Source organism: Myxocyprinus asiaticus, chromosome 6, assembly GCF_019703515.2.
Source record: "Myxocyprinus asiaticus isolate MX2 ecotype Aquarium Trade chromosome 6, UBuf_Myxa_2, whole genome shotgun sequence".
In the NCBI taxonomy this organism is placed as follows: Eukaryota; Metazoa; Chordata; class Actinopteri; order Cypriniformes; family Catostomidae; genus Myxocyprinus; species Myxocyprinus asiaticus.
The window spans coordinates 33,153,961-33,180,415 of NC_059349.1; the positions used below are offsets into that span (position 1 = coordinate 33,153,961).

Sequence of the window (26,455 nt, forward strand, 5' to 3'; positions counted from 1 at the left end):
TGCAAATTGAATTTGTGATATATATATTGTAAAATCAGAATATGAAAAAAGAGACTCACAATTCGGTTGTAATCTTAGAGTTTATTTACAAGAAAAGTTATTATTTAACATTTCACAAAAACTTTGAAAAACCAAAAGATAGACCTTTTTATTGTTAGAGTCTGGACACTTGTACAAAAGCTTTGAAATAACTTCGTAGGAAAACATAACGGACAATGTTTATGCCATATTTAACCAGTGATGCTTTTTCTTGTACAATTTAATTTACTTGCTTATTACAAGGCTCTCTGGAATACTGAAATCTGATTGGTCAAATGCAGCATTCTGCTTTGAAATATTCTGTGTATAAGGACTGCTAAAAATGGACCATTGTCCCAGGCAACCAATTACCAAGCTGTGGATGTTTTATGTCTCTCTATAGTGTCACTTGGCAGTCTCTCTTGTCACATGATATAATTGCAACTCAGATCAATATATCCATTTATGCATTTATTTGGTAAGTAACAGTGTACTAGGTGGGACAATGAACAGGGTTTATTTTGTATTCATGAATAATGAATGAGTTGGTAGAATGATGACTGCACATTATCCCTTACATATACACTAGTATTGGGGCACCATAAAACTAGTCTATTCAGATAAGTCAGGGTCAATCAATGCTTTGATATCTTTACTTTCTGAATAAACAGCCTCTGGGTTACTATACATTGGATTTTCAAATGTAGGCCAAGACAGTCTTTTTGAACGTTTGAGGTAAATGTAAGCCAGGACTCCCAATACGCTGAACACTGCAATGCCCAAGAACACAGCCAAACCAGTATAGGCCTTATGAGGTTCAGGAACTGTAAAAAAATAAAAAAATAAAAATAAAAAAATCAGAGAAAACTCTAATAATGAATTGAGTCTCTCTAATGTGTAACTATGATAATATATGAATCACACTACATTTTAATATTAAAAATGAAGACAAACATTATTATTTATCTGCATGTCTGAGCATAATATGTTGTATTTTCAGGTATAAAATTTACTCCAAGCAATTTTGAAGTAATATTTCCTGAAAAAATTAAAATCAGAAGATACAGATGGGCATTAGGAATTAAGTCATCACATTACCTTTTTGTGGGGTCTGAACTGTAGGATTTATTACTGCAGGAAAAACAGACACATGTCAGACCAATTTTAAGTGTAATCAATGGAGAATCTCTAATGATAATGTTTGGGTGTTCTAAACCCCTTTTTTCCCCTAAAGCATTTGTATTAAATATAAATCCATTTTTCAGATGGTCCTCATCTTATGGAAATCTTTCTAGGGCAAGTTTTCACTTTTTATTCCTGTGAATATTTCTCAGGGTCATAAAGTCAATTTCTTTACATATTTAAAAAGCGTTTGAACTTTTCCACCATTGTGTCCCAGAAAAAATACATTTATTTAGCACACGTTGAGCTTTTGTGACTACTGCAGGGCATGTTAACAAAGACAATAATTTGTAATTTAAAAATAATAAATAAATAAATAAATAAATAAAAACATTCTTTCACAATATACCTGCAGTGTAGGCTATTTAAAATTATTTCCAGCAAAACTCAAAAAGTAAAGCAATTCATGAAACAGCAAAAATGGAAAGGGTAACAAAAATTGTCCAACCATTGTTTTGGCCAACTAAAATTGAGAATAATAAATTGCATAAAACTGCATAAATTGCATAAAACTGCATAAAACTAGTGTGACAACTTTCCCCGACCTGAAATATATTCTTGTCCCACAGTTCTTTAAAATATACATTAATAATATAGTTGAGCATTGCCTTACTGTATGCCAGGGTGATTTTACTTGTTTACCCACAAACTAATACAAAAATATGATATTGGATTTTTATTTATTTATTTATATATATATATATATATATTTTTTTTTTTTTTGTGAATAGAATTTACAAAAAATCAGTCTCTTAATTTACAACAGGTTTGAACTGAAATGCACACAGATAACCACTAGAAAAAATAAGCATGTATGCATTTGGACAATTTACTCAAAACCTCATAGTTACTGAGACAGCCCTTGTGGCAATTTCCCCAAATGACAACTAGCTCTGGTCTACCTTGTATTACAAAATGTCAAACGAAAGAATGCTATTCTGAAATATGCTCTCACAATACTTACCTTTGGCTGTTTTGCAGATAAATGGTAAATATGAGTAATCACAATGCCTTTTCCTCCATTGTTTTGTTCTGGTAAAGATAAATGCGCAGCTGGGACTTCCTGAGAAATCTTCAAAATCTTCTTCATTAGAATTGTCCATAGATGTGGACAAACTGTCCCAGTTAGTGTAATCTACCACGTTGTTGTCTGTCCATAACCAGTGTCCTGCATTGTTCAAACAGACCAGTGAGTAAATCTATAAGTAACACTGCTAGACTCATGAGGTCATTCATTATTAGTGTAACGACTCTGTGACTAGAAAAGTGTCAACAGAACAGACTCCTGTGGTGTGGGAGTTGTTATTTGTACCTCTGAGGTTCTGGAAAAGTCCTATCCAAAAGTCTTTGGATCTCTGCAGCAAGAAGAGATTGCTCTCTAAAAACTTTTCCTCTGCTGCATCCATAATGCTGACAAGAGATGCTCCTGATGAGGAGGAAAAACAATGTGCAATTCTTTATACTTTGTGCAAATATCAAAAGTTTGACCAAAAACAATAAGAAGCACTGTTTAAATCTATGTATATTTATATCCTTACCCCATGTCATGCAGATTCTAGAGGCTCTGCTCCATGGCTGGTTGTCTGTCACAAAAGCATAGCAATTGTCTCTGAAAGGTATCCACCTCAATGGATTATCATCTGTTGGTTCAGGGCACTGACCTGGGTACTGTGCTGGGGGGGTCGGGGCAATCTCTGTAGAAAATGTCACATGGGAAATGTTTGCTTAGCATGGTAGTTAAGGGCAGTTACTTACTACTATATGGCATACGATCAGGGCTTGTCATTAACTTTTTTTGCTCACTGGCCACTGTGGCTAGTGATATTCCAAAGTCACTAGCCCCTCAGCATTTTCACTAGCCAAAATCCCCCACCCCACAAAAAGTGATAAAGGGAACTGGAGACTGTAACTGCATGCATTTGTTTGGACAATTTATTTTAACAAGAATTATATGAGTTCAGCAGGACACAAGCCTAATTATTGAAGTTATCTTTAGAATGTCTAAAGGCAAACATGACCAGTTAGAACAGGAGTAGGATAGAACAGGAGGAAATCTTTGTATTTTAAAAACCTTGCAATCGATTTCGATGCATTTCACACTGTAGTCTCTTTACCCCGTCTGTGCTGTTTATAAGGGCTGTTTAGCAGTTGTAAAGGTTTGAATTCCTCTATATAGAGCTTTTTCCTAGAACGTTCTCTGTATGATTAAAATGGGTCATGTAAGTTCTGTTTCTTTCCTACTGACTGCCAGAGATGGTGCTATAGTAGTGGATAATTGCAGTGCCAGCAAGATTGGCCAGAAAACATATACCAATGAAGTCACATAGTGACGTAAGCCAAGCTGAGGGAAATATAAGTCACTGCAGCTCGCCACTCCGCCTCTTTCGCTTTCTCACCTTTATATTAGGACATTTTTGTTGAGTATTTTCATCGTCAAGCGTCAGTGCAACTTTTCTCGGAGCAGCAAACATTCATCCTCCCAAGTTGTGATGTTACGGTTTTGCAGTGGATTGGATTATTTTTTCTTCTTCACAGCCGGGTCGGTAGTTTTTATTTGCTTTTAATTTTCCCCCTCATACGAAGTTCCTAATTATACACTGGTATCATTGTGCCTCAAGGTTCTGTCTGGGGTGTGTCATCCAAGCTATTGGGCTAGTTATTTCATTAACCCATATTTTTTTATTTCTGGTGATCTTGTTGTTTTTACAGGGTTTTGCATATCGTTGTTTACGCGCTGTCAAGCCAAAGAAAATATTTACTGCTAGAGGCAGCCATTTGGCAGGGCACCTGTTGTCAAAGAAGGCTGCTGACCTTTCTTCAGATATGGCGGAGATTAAATGTCTTCTGCAGGCCCTTCAGCCAGCAGACTTAGTTCCTGCTGCTGCTATGGGTTCCACCGTGGACGCTCTTTCCCATTCATCAAATGAAGAAGGTAATGGTTCTCCTTATCCAATGGGGTCCGCGATAGCATGTGGCTCTAGTGAAGTCTCACGTCATTCTTCAGAGACCATTCCAACTCCAGTGGATGACACATTGGAGGTGCTTCAGATGGCAGTGGCTCGCCTTGGCCTTGTTGAGAGCCTTGCATATCCTGTTCAGTCTGGTGTGTTTTTCCGTAGATCTTCACCTATGGGTGCCTTTGCTATGCCTGCAAGGACTTTGTGGCAGAATTTTCAAGTGCTTAAAGGACCAAAGACAGCCAAAGACAGCCAAGAGGCGTTCCAAGACTGCATGCACTTTGGCTTCTATAGCTGAAGCGGAGTCCATTGGAGTGCCAGAGGTTGAACAGCCGGTCGCCATGCTGGTAGTGTCACCAGATGAAGCATTTTGAGGGAACGTCTGATGCCCTAGTACCCAGTGTGGCCACACAGATTCCTTTCTTTAAAAAGCATACAAGTTGGTTGCCTATATCACTTGTCCTGAGAACACAATCTGCCAACTGATTCTTGCTGCCTCTAGCTCTTTGGAGTCTGTCGAAGTGGATTCCTCTGTTTAACAGTTCTTACAAACGGCCTTGCTGGCCATGGGACAAGTGACACAAGGCTCTCTCACTGCAATGCTTCTGACAGCTCAAGACAGATTGCAAGAGGACTGTGAGAAATTTCTGAGGGACCTATCCATTTTCCCTAGGCATCTTTTTGGTCTAAATATCTCTGACGTGTTGGAAAGGTGTATGAAGTTGTCTGTGACCACCCAGCAGCTCACACAGGTACAGCAGGCTCCAAACTTTAGAATGCCAACAGCACCTGCTCACCATCGTTATGCATCTACGCAGCCACGCTTCCGTCATAATCCCCCCAACTGACCTCAGACCCAGCATATTTCGTGGCTCTGATGATGCCCACATGCGTCATCCCCAAAGTAGCCCCACCCCCTGCCGTGCCCCAGTGGGACCACGTCAATACCCCAATCCCCCCCCCACACACACACATATACACACACAACCTCGAAAGGCCGAACCTTCAAGGCCTGAGATGTTTGCGCTGGTGGTAGGACATTTTTCAGCACGTCATCTGAGTTATTGGGAAGGCACAGTGTCGGACCCTTGGGTCTTGGCGACACTATGCCATGGATATACTCTGCAGATCCGACGCCGGATTCAGGTCTCACTACGACTGTGATGGTAGACCCAGTCTGTTTAGCAGCTCTCTCTCAGGAAGTTTTTTCCATGTTGGAAAAGAGAGCAGTAGAGAAAATTCACCCCCTAGTTCAAAGGGATGGGTTTTACTCAACATATTTTCTTGTTCCAAAGCGAGATGGGGGTTTTTGTCCAATTTTAGATTTAAGGAGACTCTGGTTCTTAAAGAGGCTCCACTTTTGCATGTTGCGCACGGCTGACTTTCTTCGGTCAGTGACAGAGGGATATTGGTTTACAAGTGTCAACCTGATGGATGCATATTTTCATATTTTGATTGCAGTGCATCACAGGAAGTTCATACAATTCAGTTTCATGAACCAGACTTATTAGTTCAGGGTTCTGCGCTTTGGCCTTTCCCTAGCCCTTCGAGTGTTCACAAGGTTCATGAAGGCTGCCCTTTCACCCCTATTGTCCCAGGGGTTGCTGATCCTACCATATCTGGACGACTGGTTACTATGTGCTCAGACAAGAGGCCAGGCTATGCAGGATACCCAGCTGCTGCTGGATTATGTCGCCAGGTTGGGTCTTTTACTATGCGTGCCTCTCTGTCTCACGGCCAGACAGCAGACATTCTGAAGCTTCTTGCTCAGTTTCATCTGGGCACATCTCTCCAGTATGGGGTGTTATTGAGGTTGATTGGGATGCTGACAGCACTTCCCCGGTTTGCAACACTGAGGGCTGTTTATTTGCGAGCAGTAGTCAATCAGGCTGCAGATGATCTGTCCAGGAACTGGCTACATCCAGGCAAATGGAGGCTTCACCCGGATATAGTTCAGGAGATCTGGAAGGAGTTTGGAACAGCAGAAGTGGATCTATTTGCTTCAGAAAAAGCAACCCACTGCCCAGTGTGGTTTGCCCAGTGGGAAGCATCCAGTCCGTTGTGAAGCATCCAGTCCATTGGGAAGCATCCAGTCCGTTGGGTCATACAACTGGCCAGATTATCTCCTGTATGCCTTTCCCCAAAATCCTCTGTTGTGGGAGATGCTTTACAGAATTACCCAAGGCAAACACAGGGTGCTTCTGGTAGCACCACAGTGGCTGTCCAGACAATGGTTTCCGCTGCTTTGAACTTTGTTGGTGGGCAGACCAAGGCAGCTTCCCCCCAGGAAGGACCTGTTATCTCAACAAGACAGCCGTATTTGGCATCCAGAACCAGCCCGTCTACAGTTATGGATTTGTCCTCTGGGACCAACTCCCTCTTAGCAGAGTGTGAGCCGTCGGTCATTCACACTGTTCTTAATGCAAGGACTGCTCCTACACAACTGCTTTATGCCGATCACTGCAAATATTTCTGTTCATGGTGCGAGATTCGTTATTTTGACCCTGTGCATTGCACAGTTTCAGTAGTTTTGAGTTTTCTACAAAGTCTCTTGGACAGTGGCAAGGCGGCTTAGACCCTAAAGGTTTATGTGGCAGCCATTTCTGAGCACCATTCATCTGTTGACAGTTTTTCTCTGGGGTCCACAGTCTAATTTGCAGTTTTTTGAAGGCTGCAAGATGTCTTAATCCTGTTCGTACTCCCCCTTCACCAGAATAGGACTTACCTCTGGTGTTGGAGTCTCTTTGTTTACCTCTTTTGAGCCATTAGAGTATGCAGACCTTAAGTGGAAGTCCTTGAAAGCAGCTTTTCTTCTGGCTGTTGCTTCTGCAAAAAGAGCTAGTGAGCTTCATGCATTGTCCATCAGTCAGTGCTGCATGAGGTGGAAGCCAGAGGGCACTGGTGTCAACCTCTGGCACAACCCAACTTTCCTTCCTAAGGTGCTCCTTCAACAGTTTATTAATCAGTCAATTGAGCGGTGTTCTTTCCAGCCACCAGTTCTTGAATCCAATACTGAGAGACGTTTTCTGTTCTTGTGTCCTGTGTGAGCTTTGAGGTGTTATATAGAGGATACTGTACAGTTGAGATGATCTGATCAGTTGTTTGTTTTTTATGGTGGTGTTAAAGAGGGTACCCCTCTATCCAAACAGAGGCTGTCATGGTGGGTTGTTGAGGATATTGCCATGTTTCCTCTTCTTGGGCTGCCTTCAGGGGTGTTTCCCTTTCTGACATCTGTGCTGCAGCCACCTGGTCCTCTCCTTGTACCTTTACGATTAATATGTGAGATTAATACAATTAAATTTGCTTTGGCTGCGGCCACCCACCAAAGTGGCTAGTAAGAGTGACGAAGTTACCCGCCACTGCTGATTTCTACGAGAAGGATATAGCTGCAGGCATTGCTCCAAAAAGGAGAAGGATATAGCTGTAGGCATTGCTCCAAAAAGGGGCGGGAGCTCCAAACCGCCATTAAAGATATAGGGAGCCCCTTACCTTACCCTTTCCCTAACCTTAACCGTGAGTGGAAACCCCTTTTGGAGTTAGCGCATCCACCTTTTGGAGGAACTATGCCCCCTCTTGAGTAACCTTGCCCTTTTTTGGAGATTCTTCCTCAATTTGGAGGTCTCTGGCAGTCGTGTCTAGAAGGTAACCCCACAGTTACCTTAAGTCTCGTGAGAGCAGCATTGAATGTTCACACACTGTGTTTTTTGTGTTTATTTAGAGTCCTACAGAAACTCTTTACCTACCCCTAAACCTAACCCTAACCTTAAGCCTACCACTAAATTGAACCCTAAACCTAACCTTATTAACAGCGAATGAGACTCTCACGAGTCGTTGGCTGCTGGGGTGCTACCTTCTATACAGAGCCGTCTCCAGCCTGCAGCTATACTTACTTGCCAAGAAGGAGCAGGAGCTACAAACCACCAATAAAGATATAGGGAGCCCCTTACCTAACACTTTCTCTAACCTTAACCATGAGTGGAAGTGATGCCCCCTTTTGGAGTTGATGCAACCCCCTTTTGGAGTAACTTCACCCTCTTCTGAAGGAAACCTGCCCTCTTTTGGATATTTGGCCCCCATTTGGAGGTCTCTGGCCTGCAGATATAACTTATTGATTTCTACCCGCAAGGCTTGGTATTAATGTCAAGCATTGCATACGATGTCGATGATACAAGAGCTACTGTCCATTCCTTGTGGATTAAATTGTGGTGTTCCTCGAGAAAAATGGACAAATGCAGATGGTAATTAAGGTTTAAAGAGATAGATCACCCAAAAAGAAAATATTCTATCATTATTTACTCAGCCTCATGTTGTTCCAAACTGTATGACTTTATTTCTTCTGTGAAACACAAGAGAAGTTCTAACAATGTCGACACTTCTCTTTTTTTTCCATGCAATGACAGTGCATAATAACTGAGGCTGCCAGTCCGCAGCATTATGTCTAACATTTCCTTTGTGTTCCATGGAAGAAATAAAGTCATATGGGTTTGAAAAAAACATTAGGTTTATTAAATGACATATTTTAAGATAAATAAAGTTTCTGTACAAATCCAAAATTCAGAAAGCTGTCAATGCAGTGTACTTGCAAAATAAGAAAAGCTCAACTGTATTTCACAATGTTTTTGATATGCAACTGATAAATGTTTTGCAATCATTACATAAACATTTGTTTTGACAATAATATACAACACCATACACAATGTCCTGTTATATATAAAAAAAAACAATTAATGTTCTGTGCTACTTTGGTGTACAACTCAATATTATACGGAATCACCTGTTGAGTGCTCACAGATACTATAAAAGGTTTGATTGCAGAGAGCTGTTTTCCATTCTCCATTTACATCCATGTATCCACAAGGAACGTTGTGCCGTGGTTCATCAGGTGCCCATTTCTCCATGTTCATGGGCCAATTATTCACCCATAAAAAGTATCCATTTGTCTGTTAATGATTGTGAATATAAAATGAATAAATTGTGTAAACATAAATATATCACACATACGGGATTGTATACTTCACATCTGAAAGCTTAGATAAACAATTTTACATCCTTATGTTTTTTTTTGTGTTTTTTTTGTTTTTTGTTTTTGTTTTTTATGTCAGAATGATGAGTGCTTAAAGGAATAGTTCATAATGGCTAATTTATGATACTTCTATTGGGGCTTTTTTTATCCATTTTGGAGCTTGACAGCCCCAGTGCCCATTCACTTTCATTGTATGGAAAAAGGAGGCCTGTACATTCTGCTAAACATCTCTTTTTGTGTTTTATGGAAGATAGAAAATCATACAGGTTTGGAATAACATTAGGGCAAACTATTTTTGTGTGAGCTATTCCTTTAAAAACAAACACTATGATTTTCCATTTCTCACTCTTGCGCAGTACCTGCTTGCTGTTAAGGCCGATCCACATGGGCTGCTTGGCTCTGAAGACCTGCAGCTCGCTGTAAGCTTGTGTTATCGAGTCCCGAATGCTAACCAGATGAGCCCCCTCTGCCTCACAGCGACGATTTGCCTCACTCCAGGTTAGATTCTCTTGAATCACTTTAAGAGATGAATTTCCGAGCTTGACAAAGCTTTTGGGAAGTTCAGTTGGCACTGGGATTATACCATGATCTGTACATGTAAGAAATAAGTAAATGGAAGAAAAATGGGGTGAATGGTAAAGACTTTAAGCAATGCCTAAATGTTTATCTAGACTCACCAAGATCACGACTGCAGATGAAACCCTGAGTCGAATTACAATCAGTTGCCACCCACTTGCCAAAGTCAGACCTTAAACCTCTTCCAATAACAACACATTCCTGTTTGAAAGAGAAAAGCACCCACTGTAACCCTTTTCAGCATTACTATTTAAATGTAATATTCAGGTATAATATCAGATCAAATTACCTGATCATCTGTATAGTGATATTTTGTCCAGAGGTATCCATGCCACTGTAAGAGCAATAATAGATATTTTATATATAGGCTGTAAACACTGAAGTATATTTCCATGTAAAAACATCAACTTGTGTCATGCAAAAAAAAATTTATTTACTTATTTACTTTAAATCACTCAGAAATGCCAAAAATATGTCAGTACATGATAGTCTTGCGGTTCCCCTTTGGCCCACGCTGTGTATGTAACACTGCTCCCATCGGTCCACTTGTACCTTCTATTTGCCAAATTACTGAATCCAATCCAAAAGTCTGTGGTTCTATCGCTAATCATTGTTGTAAAAAAGGCTGTAACAGACAGAAGAAATATAATTATTCTGTACATAAAGTGTACAATAATGATCAAAGGGCATCGCTAAACAACAATCAAATCTATATGTATAATTTCTACTTTTTTGAATAATTTTAGCTTTTCAATCTATACATCTATTTACATTTGTTTGCTTTTACGAATTTCTAGAGCCAATGGGTCCAGTTAAACAAGACTGTATTACTGTACATTGCATTAGTTTTAATAATGCAAAATTATCTTTAAAAGGAGTGGGATATAGTCAAAATAAATTTTATTTAATGTATTTATTGTTTGCAATAAATCCAAGTGGAAATGAGGGAACTGTGAGCACATTTGTTGAATTGTGAAGAAAAAGCAGATTATTAAATAAACGTATTACCACTTGATACACAGAGATGTTTTTTATTTACATAAATACATAATGCACATTACATGGAATGAATAATAATAGAATGTCACATTTTTAAGAGTTAATTTGGAGTCATACTTCTGAGCAATCCTGCAATCTTTCGAAGTGTTAACAGTAACTGCTCTAACCTTGTTGTTGTCTAGTTGTAATGGATGCCAGATCTCCGCCAAGTTCTCTGCAGTATTCTCTTGCTTCTGACCATGTTTTCTTTTTCTCTTTCATGTTGTAACACTAGATTTTAGAGAATATTAGACAATATATGTTAATGTTATTTCTTCTAACATTAATTGATAAACAGTGAACAATTATTTCACAAATATTGCATTGCTGTCAGTGTTTATCTACCAATATCTATACAGCAGAGCAAAAACACATTTTATGATAAATATATATATATATATATATATATATATATATATATATATATATATATATATATATATATATATATATATATATTTTTTTTTTTACTTTTTTTACTTTTAACTTTTATGAAAAGCTATATTCTGTATGAAAAGAATTATCTGATTTTGCTATAACACATTTTTGCTTTATTTTCATTTACATAAGTGACTAAATGTTTTATGCACATGTAAAAAAAACAAAAACAAAACAAACAAACAAAAAAAAATGTGTTTACTAAAATTGAATACTTGGTATAAGTTATAATATTTACCTTTACTCCTATTTTTTTCCACTCAGGAGCACAGCCTCCTTTTGGCTCTTCTGTTGGGGCCACTGTGGCATTGACTGGAGGAGACTGACTTCTTTTACAAACAAACTCAAATTCATCACCACAGTTGACAGTTTCCCAGAGTCCTGGAAAAAACAAAATTCTAAGTGATTAGCTTGTTTGTTTGTTATTTAACAAAACGGGTCATGACGAAGGGATTTGATCATACACAAGCAACATTTTTTGCACCAAATGTATCAATGAACAACAGTATATTCCACTAATTTTCTCTGAAGTCTTCATAAATTTGTAAAAATGATGTACAGTACCTTGTGATCCAGTCATCTTCACACATCTCTCCTCACTGTTTATGAGCGCAGGCTGATTTGCTTCCCAAGCCTGAAACACAACCGGGGACCCATCCATCCACCTTTGTAAAGTATTAATTAATTTGATCATCTGCTGTTATGGAAGTGTACATAGTGCAGTTTTATTTAAATTTTTAGAACTTACTGGAAAGATCCATCTAGTTCAACTATCAAGCCAATGATAACATCACTACCAGTATTTTTAGCCTGCAAAACAGAACAATACATCACAATGAGATACTGTTTTGAACATGTTAGTAAGTTAAAGCATGAACCATTTGTAATATAAAACTTATTTAAAATAACACACATTGATCCAGTATTAGTGCACCACAAAGTTTCTGCTTAAAAGTTCACACTGATCACTCAGGTGTCATACCTGATGCCAGATGAACACCCGCTCTTCTTCATCATTAATAACTGCAAGATCACCATGTCCTTTCTTACAGAATCTCCGCGCCTCATGTGCAGACATGGATGAGTACTGACCCACATAATACTGATTGTCTTTGAATTCAATCCAGCCATCCTCTGTTTCATTATAATCTGAAATAAAATGGAAGATTCCAAATTTAAGTTTCTCTTTTACTAATCAATTAGACAAAGAAAGGTAAAGAAAGATTGTTTCTAGTGTTTTAGTGTTGAGTAGAAGACTTACATGATTCTGTTATATTCAGTGCCTTTGGGGTCTTTCCTAAATAGAGTGAATTAAAAATGACAAATCTGCTTTTATTTGCAATCTAGTGATGACAGAATTAGACTTTTGCCATATTATTTATGAGTTTGCCACCTTCCTAAATCAGGTTAAATATTTATTTTTCAGTACCTTTTGGGATCTGACAGTACCAGTCCTTTTTGTCATTACAGTTCACATCATTCCAAAATCCATTCCGGTCCCACCATGAAATTTTCATTTCAGCACAATGTTCAATGTTGTTTAAATTGTTTGGTTCATCAGTGGCCCAGTTTTGATAAGAGGACTAAAAGAGAGCAGATTTAAAAAAATCAAGATGACATAAAAGTTATCAACTAGGTTTTTGAATTTTCTGAAGAAAATGTGAGTGGAGCTTGCCCGTACAAAACTTGATGCAGCAATGTTTACTGTGGGTGGATGCCAGGGCATTGCTACTATGAGCATGCTAAGGTGTTCTGATTGGTTTTTAGCACCTTGCTACAGTATATAGTTGCTAGGATGATGTAAATGTGGAAAATTCCTTGAAAGGAAAAGCCTAATTTTCCCTCTTGGAAATAAACTTTTAAGATAAAAAAAAAAAATAACCTTTCTGTTTTTCTAACATGACCGATATTAGAAAACCACTTATACTGGGTTTATATGTTCAATACCTCTTATACTGTACATGTTTTATATGATTTGTTTTATTTCCAAGTGAGATGAATGAGGATTTGTATTTGAAGGAATTTTTGTAGTAATGTTAATTCTTTTAATATTGATATTTGTTTGTGCTGTATTTGTTAAAAACTATGTTTGTATCTGTACTACTGTGACTTTTTCAGTATTAATACCTATAATTGAACAACACTTGTAAAGTAACCTAATTGGAGCACCATTTGATACCAGGATTGTCTGATTGGTTGTCTGGTTGATTGACTGATTGAGTTTATGAATGGCCCTCATTAACCTATAACAAAAAATCTTTAGGAGAGTCTATTGTCAGTTGTATTTTATTCCAGGGCCCAAATTGATCGGTTGTCTAGGTGTGCTTTCTTATTGATAATTTGTCAGGGGCCATATTCACAAAACATCTTAAGGTTAAAAGTAGCTCCTAACTTGCCGATTTAGGAGAAACTCTTAAAAGTAATGGGCATGTCAGTCCTAATTTTTGGACTCCTAAATTTTTGCTCGAAAAGTATTTCACAAAGCGTTTTAGTGCTAAAACCAGCTCCTAAATCTGTGAAAAGTTAGGGGTAGACAAGAGGACTCCTAAGTCACTAAGACTAAATCACAAACAATGCTAAAATGGCTGTTTCTGGCAATCTGCCTCGGAACGTAAACATTTTAGAAACATTTCATGATAATGAGCTTTTAAAAAGGTATCGCCTTAATCGCGAGGGTATTATGAGTGTAGTAGAGCTAGTCAGGGATGCAGTCACTTCACCAACAAACAGAAACAACCCAATAACACTGGAGATCAAGGTTCCCTTTAATTATGTCCTTCTTTTCATGTACAAGTTGGGCAAGTAGTAACAGCTGTTCTTGCGTCCAGTTTGGTTTTCTTTTACGTTTGCACAATGTCTTACTATCAGCCATGATTATTCTAGTCTGTTAATTAAAAGGCTGCTTATATACATATCTGCTAATTGTTTACAAGATGCAGACATGTAAGAGACTGACAATTAGCTGAACATATACTTGTTTAATTAGTGACACTTAGCTTACATTTTAAAATCTTTATTTGAATATGGCAACATGATACCTCATTCTACAATATTTATATGATTAAATCACTGACAGAGACCCATCCCCTATCAGCCAATCACTGTGGGCATAGTTAGTAAGCTTGTTGACATCATCCATAGCAATGAGGTCAACCCCGCCCTTTCTCTTAGCTTAAGATTTCTCCCCATTCCTTAGTAAAAGTTGGTCTCAGCAGCTTCGTAAATAGGTTTTAAGAGGAAACTCTTACCTAAGAACTTTTACTGCTAGTTAGGAGAACTCTTAGTTGTAAGATAAAATGTTACCACTGCACTCTGACCCCAGCTTAGCTGGGATATGTGAAAAAAAAAAGAATTTCACTGTATATGTGCAAATGTATAATGTGTGATAAATAAATATAATTATTATAATTATAATTATGTTTTGTGAATGTGGCCCCAGAGCTGTTTTAAATATGTATGGTTTTTTACTTTTATTCTAACCCTGGTGAAGGCCTACGTGCTGAAACATGTTGGTTCACCCTGCAAGTGTTGCTGGATCCTTCTGCTTCATTCCTGTTGATGTAATCCATGTGCTATATCTACGCTTACAACAGTGTCATTCATGTCAATAGCACAGTGCAGGATGAGTTATGTGCCATATTAGATTTTTAGTTAGTTTTTTTAGTCCCTAAACCTTATGCGCAATAGTAACAGTGATGCTTGCCTTGGCATGCACCAATATTAAAAGAGGAACATATTTTAGATGTGTTTGTGAGAACAGTTCTCAGAACCTGACCTTCACCTACCTGTTCCCTTTTTAAACTATGTCTATCAGCAGGCTGAATGTTAATAACTACAGTCTTACAGAAGCTGTACTTCACAATGTATGTAGGCATTATGTCCAAAACTGAACAAGTGCTTTGAAATTTGCAGACAAAGTTTTCATGTGAAAATGTGAGCCTCTACACCCCTGGTAGAATGGGCTGGTAGCCCTACCGGGGGCGGCATGTCCTTGGCGACATATGCCATAGTTATGGCATCAATAAGCCAGTGGGCGATCCTCTGCTTGGAGACAGTGCTTCCTTTCCGCTGTGCACCAAAGCAGACAAAAAGCTGCTCAGAGATTCTAAAGCTCTGCGTGCGATCCAAATAGATGCGTAAAGCGTGCACCGGACACAGCGACGACAGGGCTGGGTCTGCCTCCTCCTGGGGCAGTGCTTGCAGGTTCACCACCTGGTCCCTAAAGGGGTGGTGGGAACCTTGGGCACATAGCCCGGTCAGGGTCTCAGGATCATGTGAGAGTAACCTGGACCGAACTCCAGGCACATTTTGCTGACAGAGAACGCTTGCAGGTCACCTACCCTCTTGATGGAAGTGAGCGCAGTCAGGAGGGCAGTCTTCAAGGAGAGTGCCTTAAGCTCGGCTGACTGCAAAGGCTCAAAGGGGGCACTCTGTAGACCCTGAAGAACTACAGAGGTCCGATGAGGGAACGAGGCGCGGTCTGGAGGGATTCAGCCTCCTGGCGCCTCTTAGGAACCTGATGATCAGGTCGTGCTTCCCTAAGGACTTACCGTCGACTGCGTCGTGGTGTGCTGCTATGGGGGCAATGTACACCTTCAAGGTGGAAGGGGACAGCCTCCCTTCCAACCTCTCCTGCAGGAAGGAAAGCACTGATCTGACTGCGCATCTCTGGGGGTCTTCCCGATGGGAAGAACACCACTTAGCGAACAGACACCACTTAAAGGCCTACAGGTGCCTCGTAGAGGGGGCCCTAGCCTGATCGTGTCCACCACCACAGATGGTAGACCGTTTAGGTCTTCCGCATCCCGTCCAGGGGCCAGACATGGAGATTCCAGAGGTCTGGGCGCGGGTGCCAGATGGTGCCCCGTCCCTGAGAAAGAAGGTCCTTCCTCAGGGGAATTAGCCAGGGGGGAGCTGTCGCGAGGAGCGTGAGGTCCAAGCACCACATCTGGGCCGGCCCACTAGGGTGCTACCAGGACGACCTGCTCCTCGTCCTCCCTGACCTTGCACAGGGTCTGTGCAAGCAGGCTCACTGGGGGAAATGCCAGGGGGCCAGCCGTGTGCTAGCGTGTCTATGCCGAGGGGGGCCTCGGTCAGGGCGTAACAGAGCGGGTAGTGGGGAGGATTCTTGGGAGGCGAACATGTGCACCTGTGCCTGTCAAATCAACTCCAAATCAGCTGGACCACCTGAGGGTGGAGACTCCACTCTCCCCTGAGGGTAACCTGTCGTGACAGCGCGTCCACTATAGTGTTGAGGTTGCCCGGGATGTGAGTGGCTTGCAGCGACTTGAAGTGCTGCTGACTCCAGGAGGAGGCGGCGGGCGAGTTGTGACATACAACAAGAGCGCAAACCACCTTGGCGGTTGACATATGCTACCGTTGTCATGTTGTCTGACTGAACTAACAAGTGCTTGCCCTGTGTGCGCACAACATGTCTCGAGAATGAGCTAGGATTAGACTGCAGGAAGGGTGTATGTCGAGGAAGGATCAAGACGTGGAAGTACGCATCCTTCAAGTCTACCGCCACGAACCAATCTTGATGCCGGATGCCTGCCAGAATGCGTTTTTGCGTCAGCATCTTGAACGGGAGTCTGCATAAAGCCTAGTTCAGAACTCACAGGTCCAAGATTGGCCTCAACCCACCGCCTTTTTTTGGTACGATGAAGTAGGGGCTGAAAAACCCCTTCATCTCGGCTGGAGGGACAGGTTCTATCGCGCCCTTCCGTAGCAGGGTAGCGATCTCCGCGCAAGGTAGCAGCGTTTTTGTCTTTCACCAAGGTGAAGTGGACACCGCTGAACCTGGGCGGATGCCCGGCAAAGTGAATCGCGCAGCCGAGTCAGACGGTCTGGACCAGCCCTCGCGACGGATTGGAAAGCGCAAGCCATGTGTCCAAATTCCGCGCAAGGGGGACCAAAGGGACAACGTCATCGGACGTACCGGCAGGTGGGGCATCATGGCGGGGCAGAGCTCGAGATGCCACACCACCTCATGGCCGTGCTGAGTCTAAGGACATCGAAGCACTTACCTGGCTCCTTGTGACCACCCCCGGAATAGCCTGGGATGGGGGAGGAAGAGGCCTGTCCTCGTGACCCGTGGAGACCATCACATCGGGGGCGGATTTGTGCCACAGCTGGGCGCTCAGGGGCAGGAGACCGCCGCTGGAGCGCCAAACCTGCCAAATAGAGTGGTGGACGGTGGTCGTAATGACGGCCGTGCACACTGGATATATGACCCAGGGAACAAGGAAACCACTCTTGCTGAGCTCTTGAGTACTGCAGCCACTTGGGCATGCAGCGCAATTAAATGCAAAAGGTAACAAAAAGATGGAGATCTGCTTACCAGCTCCAGAGCAGCGGGTTTCGTTGTCCCTGGGTCACCCATCTCAAGGGCGCTTTGAAGCCTTTCATGAGTTCTGGGCGGCCGCGAGATGGGTGGCGTCTGCTTCCTGCGGTGGGCTCCACGCCGGGGCCGGGCCGAAGGGGCGGGCTGCGGCGGAGCCTGTGCAGTCACTGCAGGGGGACGCCCTTGGTGATGAGTAGACGGAGTGCAGGATCTTGAGCCACGCCGGGGCAGGATACGCCGGCTAGCATCCATCTACTGCTCTATCCTCGGGAACTGCTGGGCAAAGTCCTCGACGGTGTTGCCGAATAGGCCCGCCTGGGAAATGGGGGCAGCAAGGAATCGCGTCTTGTCGGCCTCACCATCTTGACCAAGGTTGAGCCAAAGGTGGCACTCCTGGACCACTAGTGTGACCATCGTCCACCTGAGAGACCGCGCCGTGACCTCCATCGCTCGGAGATCGAGGTCGGTCACCGAGCGCAGTTTCTGCATCAATCCCAGGGCGGAACTACCCTCGTGCAGTTCCTTTAGCGCCTTGGCGGACTTGCAGGAGAGACATGGCGTTCAGGGCGGAGGCGGCTTGTCCAGCGGCACCGTAGGCCTTGGCCGTCAGAGACGACGTAAATCTACAGTCCTTGGACGGGAGCTTTGGGCACCCGCGCCAGGTGGCGGCGCTCTGCGGGCATAGGTGCACCACGAGCGCCTTTATCCACCGGGGGATTGCCGAATAGCCCTTGGCCGCCCCACCATCGAGGGTAGTGAGGGCAGGGAAGCTGAAAAGATCGGGACCGGGCAGTAAAAAGTGCCTCGGGGGCGGGTCGTGGCTTTGAGCGGCGCCGCGAGCCCAGGAACCAATCACCGAGCCGTGAGGGTTCAGGGAAGAGCAGTGAGTTCCACTCTAGCCGACGCTCGCGGCTGCCCGGTAAAGCATGTCGTCATCTCCGCGTCAGCCTTTGACTGGGCAATCGACCCCGAAGGGAGGGGCCCAGCTAAGGCTTCCGACTGGACAAGGGATACCCGGCGGAGGCGGTCCCATTGGGGTCCCCAAATTGCCCCCAGTGCTAGCCGCACTGGCCTCATACCCGTGGGTAAAAGGACCGAGGCGGGAGCCTCTGTGGTGACTTGCTTTCTTACGAAGGCGAGCCGCGACCACAACGTTGCCATGGACATATTCTCGCAATGAGAACATGACCATCCACAAATGCTGTCTCCGCGTGAGCAGTGCCCAGACACGAAAGACAGTGATCGTGACCGTCAGAAGGCGAGAGATAACGAGCGCAACCAGGAATAACACACAATCGGAAAAGCATCTTTAAAAAGACCCGTCTTTAAAAAGACGTTCCGTGTGTGCTGCTCTTTTAGAGAAATATACTCTTTTATTTTTGCCGAAGCGCCCAGGGGCATTCTCTGCAGTGCACCAGTGCAGAGGGGGGAGAAGCCGCTGAAATGCACCGTCAGATCCAGCAGAGGTGAATGAACAGTGATATTCAGCTCAATGAGCATGACTGTTCGGCTCCGAAGAGTAAATCTGAATGAGTGGTTGCATACCAGCTCCTTTTATACTCGTATGTCCGGGGGAGTGGCATGCAAATACCACTCGCCAATTTTCATTGGCCCTTTACCAAAGACCAGAGGTGTCTCGGGCTCCCAAGAGTGACCCCTAGTGTCACTACATCGACACCAACTTTGACTGAGTGACAGATAGGGAACCACACCAGTGCTGAATTTGAGCAAATAAATTCAAAAGAGACTGCAGCCTGAGTAGACGAATCAGTTGGGAAAAGATGATAAATAATTTCTGTGTACATTATACTCATTGGAAAACAGACCATACAGATGAGGTAAGAAGTGTTATTCGAGGCAAATGTACAGGCTACTAAAGTAATAGCCACAAAGCCATAGCGGAAGTAACTTTACCCTGTGGTGATGTCGTTTCCGATTCATGTGAAAAAGGCTAATTAGGAACAAAACAAAACCTTTTTTCAAAGTTTTCCGGAGCTATCTGATTTATACCCTGAAATATATAATGTAAAATCAGAAAAATAAGAAAAGTAAATTTTTGGATCAAGATTTTTTTTTTTAGATTTTTCAGCAGTTTCTTAGACTGAGTCTCATAATTTATCATAATCTATATCATTAGAATTTTAGAAAAGTTTTCTTTAAAATGATACCAAACAATAGACCCTTTTTGTTTTTTGTTTTGTTTTTTTATAGAGTTATAAGCCTTTAATTTTGGGTGTGCCACTGAAACTGGAAATCTTTAAAAACACATTCAGAGCTTAAAAGGTTAATGAAGAATGATCAATACTACTTTATAGTAATTGAGCAATAAATTGCATGTAATAAGCCTTTTTTTCTGGTAAAACAAATTATTTCTGAATGGTTGATTCCAATGTACTCACCGAAGAACCATCACTCCACACATAACCCACAGAGGGATCTTGGAGACTGTAACCAATCCATGCAGGAAACAAGCTACAAGAAAAACCAGAAATGTTCTTTCTTTTTTTTTTTTTTTCAGACATTGAGTTCATTTAAGAAAGGCTTTGTAGAGCCCATTATAGATTGTGGTACTGAGATACCATTGACTGAATCTGTCTATTAGCTGGGTGTTTATTATTTATTGTAATGCTAAAGGCATTATAATTGTTACCCTCTTTGTTTCCAAGGAATATCAGCCTCCTGATGGATGCTCAGGAGATCACCCCCGAGCTCTCGGCAGAAGTCAAGAGCTTCCTTCCAAGTTTTCATTTGGGAGGAGGGCACATTAAATAACTTCAAAAAAGAGAAAGAAATTTGTTAGAAAACAAGATGTCTCGTATTATAAATGTTCTTATATTGTAATTTATAAATAATTATTTTCATATTGTTTAAATAACTAATTTCCCCATGTAAAATAACTAATGATCTTCATAATACAATGTACTTGCCAAATAACCACTATGCTTAACGTGATTTACCCAAGTCAGACCTGTTTCTGAATCAACATTCTTGTTGGTCTTGGAACAACTTGCCTCTCAACCAATTACATTAGTGTTAGGGCTGAGGTTAAGGGCTTGAACAAGATTCTTATATAAATCTATAATTTATCTCTGATTGTAAGATTCGACTATAGTTAGGGTCATGGTCAGGGTTATTGTTAGGCTATGATTGACTGGAATGTTGTTCCAGGGCCAGCTAAATATGTTGATCTAGTAATCTTTTCCTTCATGGCTAAATTAAGCTGTGTCCAATGCTTTTATTATCTTGGTGGTCATTATTGTCATATACCTTTGTACAAAAGTTTCTGGATACAAGTGGTATCCATTCTTCAGCGCAGCCAAGGGCAGGTGTGGTTGGTGGGGCTTGAGTTGTAACGATTCCCTCGGCTGTCTGCTTGCAGATGTATTTGTTCTTTTTTGAGCAGCTGAGCACATCCCAAAGTCCAGCAAGAATTCCAGTCGTCATTGCAACACAGCCTTGTTTTCTTCCTGTTTTTTTTTTTTTTTAAAGACAAAAAACACTTGCTACAATATGTTGTGAGACAAAAACATAGTAATTTAATTTAAACTTATTTAGTCCTCTCTGGCATTATACCTGGCATCCCAGCATTGAAATGAGTGTATGGAACTTGCTTAGTGTTGGTCCATTCAAAGGTGTGCTGATCCTTTTGATTAGATAGGCCAATCCAAAAGTACTTCTCTGGTCGTGCTCCAACTAGACTAACCAGGAATGCATTTTCTATTCTAAAGAGGGAAATCTCACATTAAGTATCAAATGGCTCAAGAACAGCTGTCTTAATCCTATGCAAATTTTGCCTTTGGTAAGGTAAACTTTTATAATAAAACCTATTCATGATTTTAAAATAACATATTTACACATAGTTATAGTGGCAGAGTCTTATTGTAGGCTTTATTTTAAGGTTTTAGCCAATGTACTAAGATGCTGTCAGTGTTGTGAGTGCTCTGACCTGGATGCAATATCAACCAGTTGTGACCCAGCTTTTTCACACATCTGTTTGGCTTCTTCAAAGGTTTTTGTCTCAGATCCAGCCATGTAGCAGTAGTACCCATACCTGGACCAACCCTATTGGGGGTAAAAAATAAATAAAAAAAACAGCTGTTAGTCTATATATTTGTCCACTTAGAACTTCTAACTCCTTTCAGAACCTAAATGTACACCTGGCTTCTTTAAACATAAGCAAAATACATGATGCCACAATTGTAGATAATATCCTTCCTTAAAGGTTTCTTTACAAACACTTACTGATTTGCAGCCTGGGCTTGTGACATCTGTGTCATTATTAGAGGCTTTAGAGTTGGCCTTCTTCTTACAGATGAAGCCATTCTTGTGCTGACAGATTTCATCTGCCCACTTTCCCTCCTAAGGAATAAACAGTAATTATGCAAATGGTCTTATTAGCAACCCATAATTCTATAAGAACAACTAGAATTTTAGATGACATCTTAAATATTTACTAAAAAATTCTGAAACCTATTAAAATCAAAAGATTTTACAATGGACGATTTGAGGTTCCTCAGATGCCACACTGGCAAAACTATCTGGAAAACCTCTAGACACCCGTTCAGTTCTCTGAGAAATTTACTCTTAGTTCTTGCAAGAGCTCTAAAGACCGTCAATAGTTCCTTCAGTAACCACATTACAAGTGAAGAACTTTGATTAATTAGAAATATGTACTGAAGTTCCTGGAGTTCATTTATGGGATATTTGAGACTGCTTTAAAATTTGTCTAGAGGTTCTCCATGGGGCACCAAATGGTTCCTGAAAATTTTACATTTTTCACAGTGATGCAGAATTGTTTAGTAAAGGATTTTGTAATTTACTTTTTTGTTTTTTCTTTAAAAGTTCTATAGAAGAACATAATTTTACCTCTCCTCTCATTAACACACAGTCCTCCGCATGGACAGCATTGTGACTCGGCTCCCACAACTCCCATGAGGCAAACGGGACACTGGATTGGTCACTCCACTCAAACAGCATTTGAATTTTGAGGTCATTAAAACCAATCCACAGCTCATCTGTCTTTACTAAGAACAGTGGTGGAGATGAGTGATTACCAAAACTGTCACAAACTTTCATAATATTACATCTCAATTTATCGATGGAAACTCACAGTATCCAAGTTGTGTGATGACAAAGCTTTGCTCTTCTGTGCTTTGAATACTCAGCAGGTCTCCTCCTTCTTGCCGACAGGCATTTCGCGCCTCCAGCCATGTCAGTTTGCTGCGATGAAGTAGGTAACAGTGGCCTGAATATGGAATCCATGGGCTTGGGCAAAATCCAGTGTGCACCACTATCCAAAAATATATAAAAATCACATTCCTTGCAACCAAACACCAACATGCATCAGAAATTAATGGAATAATAAAAAATAAAATAAAAACCACACCTGGTGGGACAGTGGGAACAGAGTGGCCTCTTTGGCAGATGTATCCAAGCATTTCTGAACAAAGTGTATTTGTCCATTCTGAACCATAAACGTTTCTCAGGGCACCACAGCTACAGTCTGGTTGAGTGATTGGGAATCCTTTAAAAAGTAAAGCAATGATCGTCTTAGTCAATTTATTTTTTCAATTAGTTAATGAATCATGATTTAGTTTTTCTGTTTAATTTAACCTATATAGTGCAACAAGCCAAACACTTATAGGATGTGATGAAGGCAAGTGAAGTTCCCTCCATTCATACATCTCCATTGAAGCATTTTACAGATGCTTAAAGCGACTTACATCACATTTAAAATACACATTTTTAAATGTTTTATATGTTTGGGTTTGTTTATTGTTGGTGCCATTCTCTACAAGTTGAGCTTCAGCAATTAAGGTAGACTGAATCCTTTGACTGAAAGACAGTCTTACCGCTTTGCCATTTTAGATAACGTAAAGGCTGTCCATTGCTCCAGTGCCATCCACTGGACACATCTAATTTGTTCAGTCCTGTCCACAGTAATCCTTGTGTCCCCTGACTCATTCCTATACAAAGCAAATGTTATAAATCAGTGTATCTTTCATTCAGATAATCTGGTTTTCATTAGTTACATGATATGCGTAGGGCTGCTCACTGTGTGTTTATATCATCCCAAATGGCATGTGTAAAGTACTGTTTTTTTTTTTTTTTTGGAGATACTCACTAGTAGTAATTGTTAATGTCATAATGATGAATAGCTTATACCATGCAGAAGGTCTTTCTGATGAGACTGTACCTGATATAAAGGTGTGCTCATGAGGTTCAGAGACACTCAGTAGCTCTGCACCTTGTTGCTGGCAGCTTTTTCTGGCCTGGTGCCATGTCAGGGCAGACTTAGCATTCAGCTGGTAATAGATGTTTGTCAGAGGATTTTTGGCCCAGAACTTATCTATGAAAACATAACTACTAGTGAATATATGCGAGCAAATGTTGTTAGAACAGATACATTATTATACTCTATAACAACTGTCAAATGATAATTGTGGTCTCTAATTAATTTACTGTTTATTGTGCAAATAACACTTGAAACAGATTTAAAATGGAGAGGAAGAAAACCTACTGTCACGTGTTGGGCAATATCCCCACAGTTGATTAACACTGTAGTCAGACTCAATGGAACACCACAGACGTTGCGATTGGGCACCATCTTTGGTACAATCTGCATACCATTTATTCTCATAACGAAAAGGAAACTGACATGGACGCCCAAATGCATTTCCATCGATAGTATACAATTCTGTGAAAAAAAATAAATACAATTTAATTATGAGTGCATCTGATCAGTATTTTAAACCATATTTTATAATTCACCTGATAATTGCCTGAAGTGATAATTAGTTTATGTAAGTAAATTTTAAATAAAAAATTAAAAAAGTTAATTTAATTAAAATAAATAATAAATACTTTAAATAGTTAAACAAATTAATATATTTAATTGAAAGATTAAATAATTCACATAATTAAAGTAAACATTCAGTTGCATGGGTTGATTGAACAAGGCTGGTAAGATGAAATTGAATTTATTAGACCACATAGATAATGTTACCATAAGTTTGGGAAATCACTGTTTTTTTGTATCACAAACTGAGATGTCAGCATAGTTGGCATTAATATGTCCTCATTCACTGATTTACTTGAGTGTTTTTAGCTAAGAACCACAACTGAGACAAAAACAAGAGAGCTAAACATAAGCAATCTATCGCTACCCCATCAAATCACTCTTATTGTGTTCCTTTAACAAGTGGGTTTTGAGACAGAATACTATATATGCACTGATATTACTGGAGACATTTGGTTTTACTTTTGTTTTTCACTTTAAAAGCAGCATCCTCTATTGAAAAGAACCAGGCATTTCTAAAGGACGAATCAAGCTTGGTTAATTAAATCTAATTAAATTAGTTTAGTTAGATTTAGATTTAGTTAAATATACAGTATTTACACAGCATTGTTTTTTTTTTTTTTTTTCTATTTTTTACTTTCAGTAATTGAACACAACCATAATACATTAGCTGCACATATCTAACCACAGCTGATTAATATTCATTAATCAAAAGCCCTTTCAGTAAACATAGTATGGTTGAAGCTTCTTAACACAGTTGCAAGGACAACCTACATAGCATTTTAAAGTAGCATACAGTATATAATTTTTTCTCTACATAGTGGTTTGCTTCATAGACTAACCCTTCATGTGGGTTGGTCCATTCAAAGAATATCAGTACATTCTACATAAAACATGAATTACATCGTAACAAAATATATACCTTCATAAGGTCGAGAGCAAATGCTGTCCAGTGTTCCATGAATTGTCCATTTGCTCTTCATTCCAGTGTCTTTAGAGATCAGTGGCACACTGTTTTCATTCACAGCTAAGTACAGAGACTCATTCTTCAGGCCAAGCAATGTATTATTAGCGCATTCCCACTTCTGCAGAACATTGTCATCTTCGCACATTAACCATTGCAGTTTTTTACCAAATGTCTTACTTCCTACTCCAAGGCATTTCTTCGTGAAAATGTTCAAAATGCGATCCTTTGAAGTCCAGCGAAACTGTTGCTGCAGACTGAGTGGGTCGCAATTGACAAGCCGTTCCAAGTAGTTTGACATGCATTTGTTATTATGCACACTATATATTAAAAAGTTTCTTTCTGCACAAAAATAGGATGAGATGAGGCAGTGTTAAACCATTTGCTCTCAGTTAATCATAAATCATAAAAGTATGCTTAAAAGTAGAAAGTTGTAGAAAATGCTAACTTTATATGGAGGGGCTTTTTATATGCAGGTGAAATATTGTTTATTATATATAAAATTAGCTAATGCAGAAACTGATATTATTTTTTCTCAATAAATAGTATTGAATATGTAGCCACAACAACAAAAAATATGATTATTACCCCATTTATGCTCATTATTTTAATTCCTTTTTCAATTTAAGAACAAAAGACAGAAAACTGCATACCTGACTGTGCAAAGCAGCTTGATAGATCTAACACAAGCAAAATAACTACTGTTACTATTGTATTCATCTTGATGATCCAAAATATTCTGTGCTGCTCATGGGTTCAATCCAGTGACAGCCTCTGTCTTTAACTAAGCTTCTGCATGCTCACATTGCTCATGCTGACCTGCTCTTAAAATGGGTTTGAGTGTTCCAATCAGCATAATATCCTGTCACATGCCTTCTTCTTTAGAACTGTCGAAACACTAATGTAATCACAAGGCTTCCCTGAATTTATGGAAGAATTTCCCAATTATCGAAAAACTGTCGAAGTCAGCTTTATTCTGTGGAATTCGATGTAAGTGTTCCTGTCAGGGTGTTTTGAAACACATTTCGTATGCATGTAGCAAAATCAGTAAATGGTATCTGTACTATAATGACAGAAACAGCTATTCCAGATTCCAAATTATATAGACTCCAAATTG

General features: G+C 40.4%; 1 protein-coding gene across 1 annotated transcript; it reads right to left on the reverse strand.

The window, feature by feature from the left end:
- Positions 1-66: 66 nt before the first annotated feature.
- mrc1b (mannose receptor, C type 1b) lies at positions 67-26,159 on the reverse strand. Its single transcript, XM_051699742.1, has 31 exons — positions 25,992-26,159; positions 25,297-25,680; positions 24,096-24,272; positions 23,772-23,924; positions 23,428-23,541; positions 22,962-23,099; positions 22,686-22,865; positions 22,442-22,599; positions 21,818-21,934; positions 21,522-21,637; positions 21,149-21,297; positions 20,843-21,042; positions 20,226-20,347; positions 19,975-20,047; positions 12,662-12,815; positions 12,494-12,529; positions 12,215-12,381; positions 11,981-12,042; positions 11,797-11,897; positions 11,471-11,613; positions 10,923-11,025; positions 10,239-10,381; positions 10,046-10,090; positions 9,858-9,957; positions 9,540-9,769; positions 8,932-9,097; positions 2,739-2,894; positions 2,513-2,626; positions 2,165-2,368; positions 1,117-1,149; positions 67-842 (listed from the first exon to the last, which is right to left on the reverse strand). Exons 1-31 carry the CDS (start codon positions 26,056-26,058, stop codon positions 631-633), a joined length of 4,317 nt encoding a protein of 1,438 aa, XP_051555702.1. The 5' UTR covers positions 26,059-26,159; the 3' UTR covers positions 67-630.
- Between the last annotated feature and the right edge of the window lie 296 nt (positions 26,160-26,455).

What these genes read in the sequence shown, in the direction of transcription:
- mrc1b (XM_051699742.1), bottom strand. Translation starts at nt 26,058, where the DNA reads ATGAATACAATAGTAACAGTAGTTATTTTGCTTGTGTTAGATCTATCA. An exon ending in AAGCTGCTTTGCACAGTCAG is followed by an intron (nt 25,681 to 25,991) that starts GTATGCAGTTTT and finishes ATTTTTGTGCAG; the next exon opens with AAAGAAACTTTTTAATATAT. An exon ending in TTTCAATGCTGGGATGCCAG is followed by an intron (nt 21,043 to 21,148) that starts GTATAATGCCAG and finishes AAAAAAAAACAG; the next exon opens with GAAGAAAACAAGGCTGTGTT.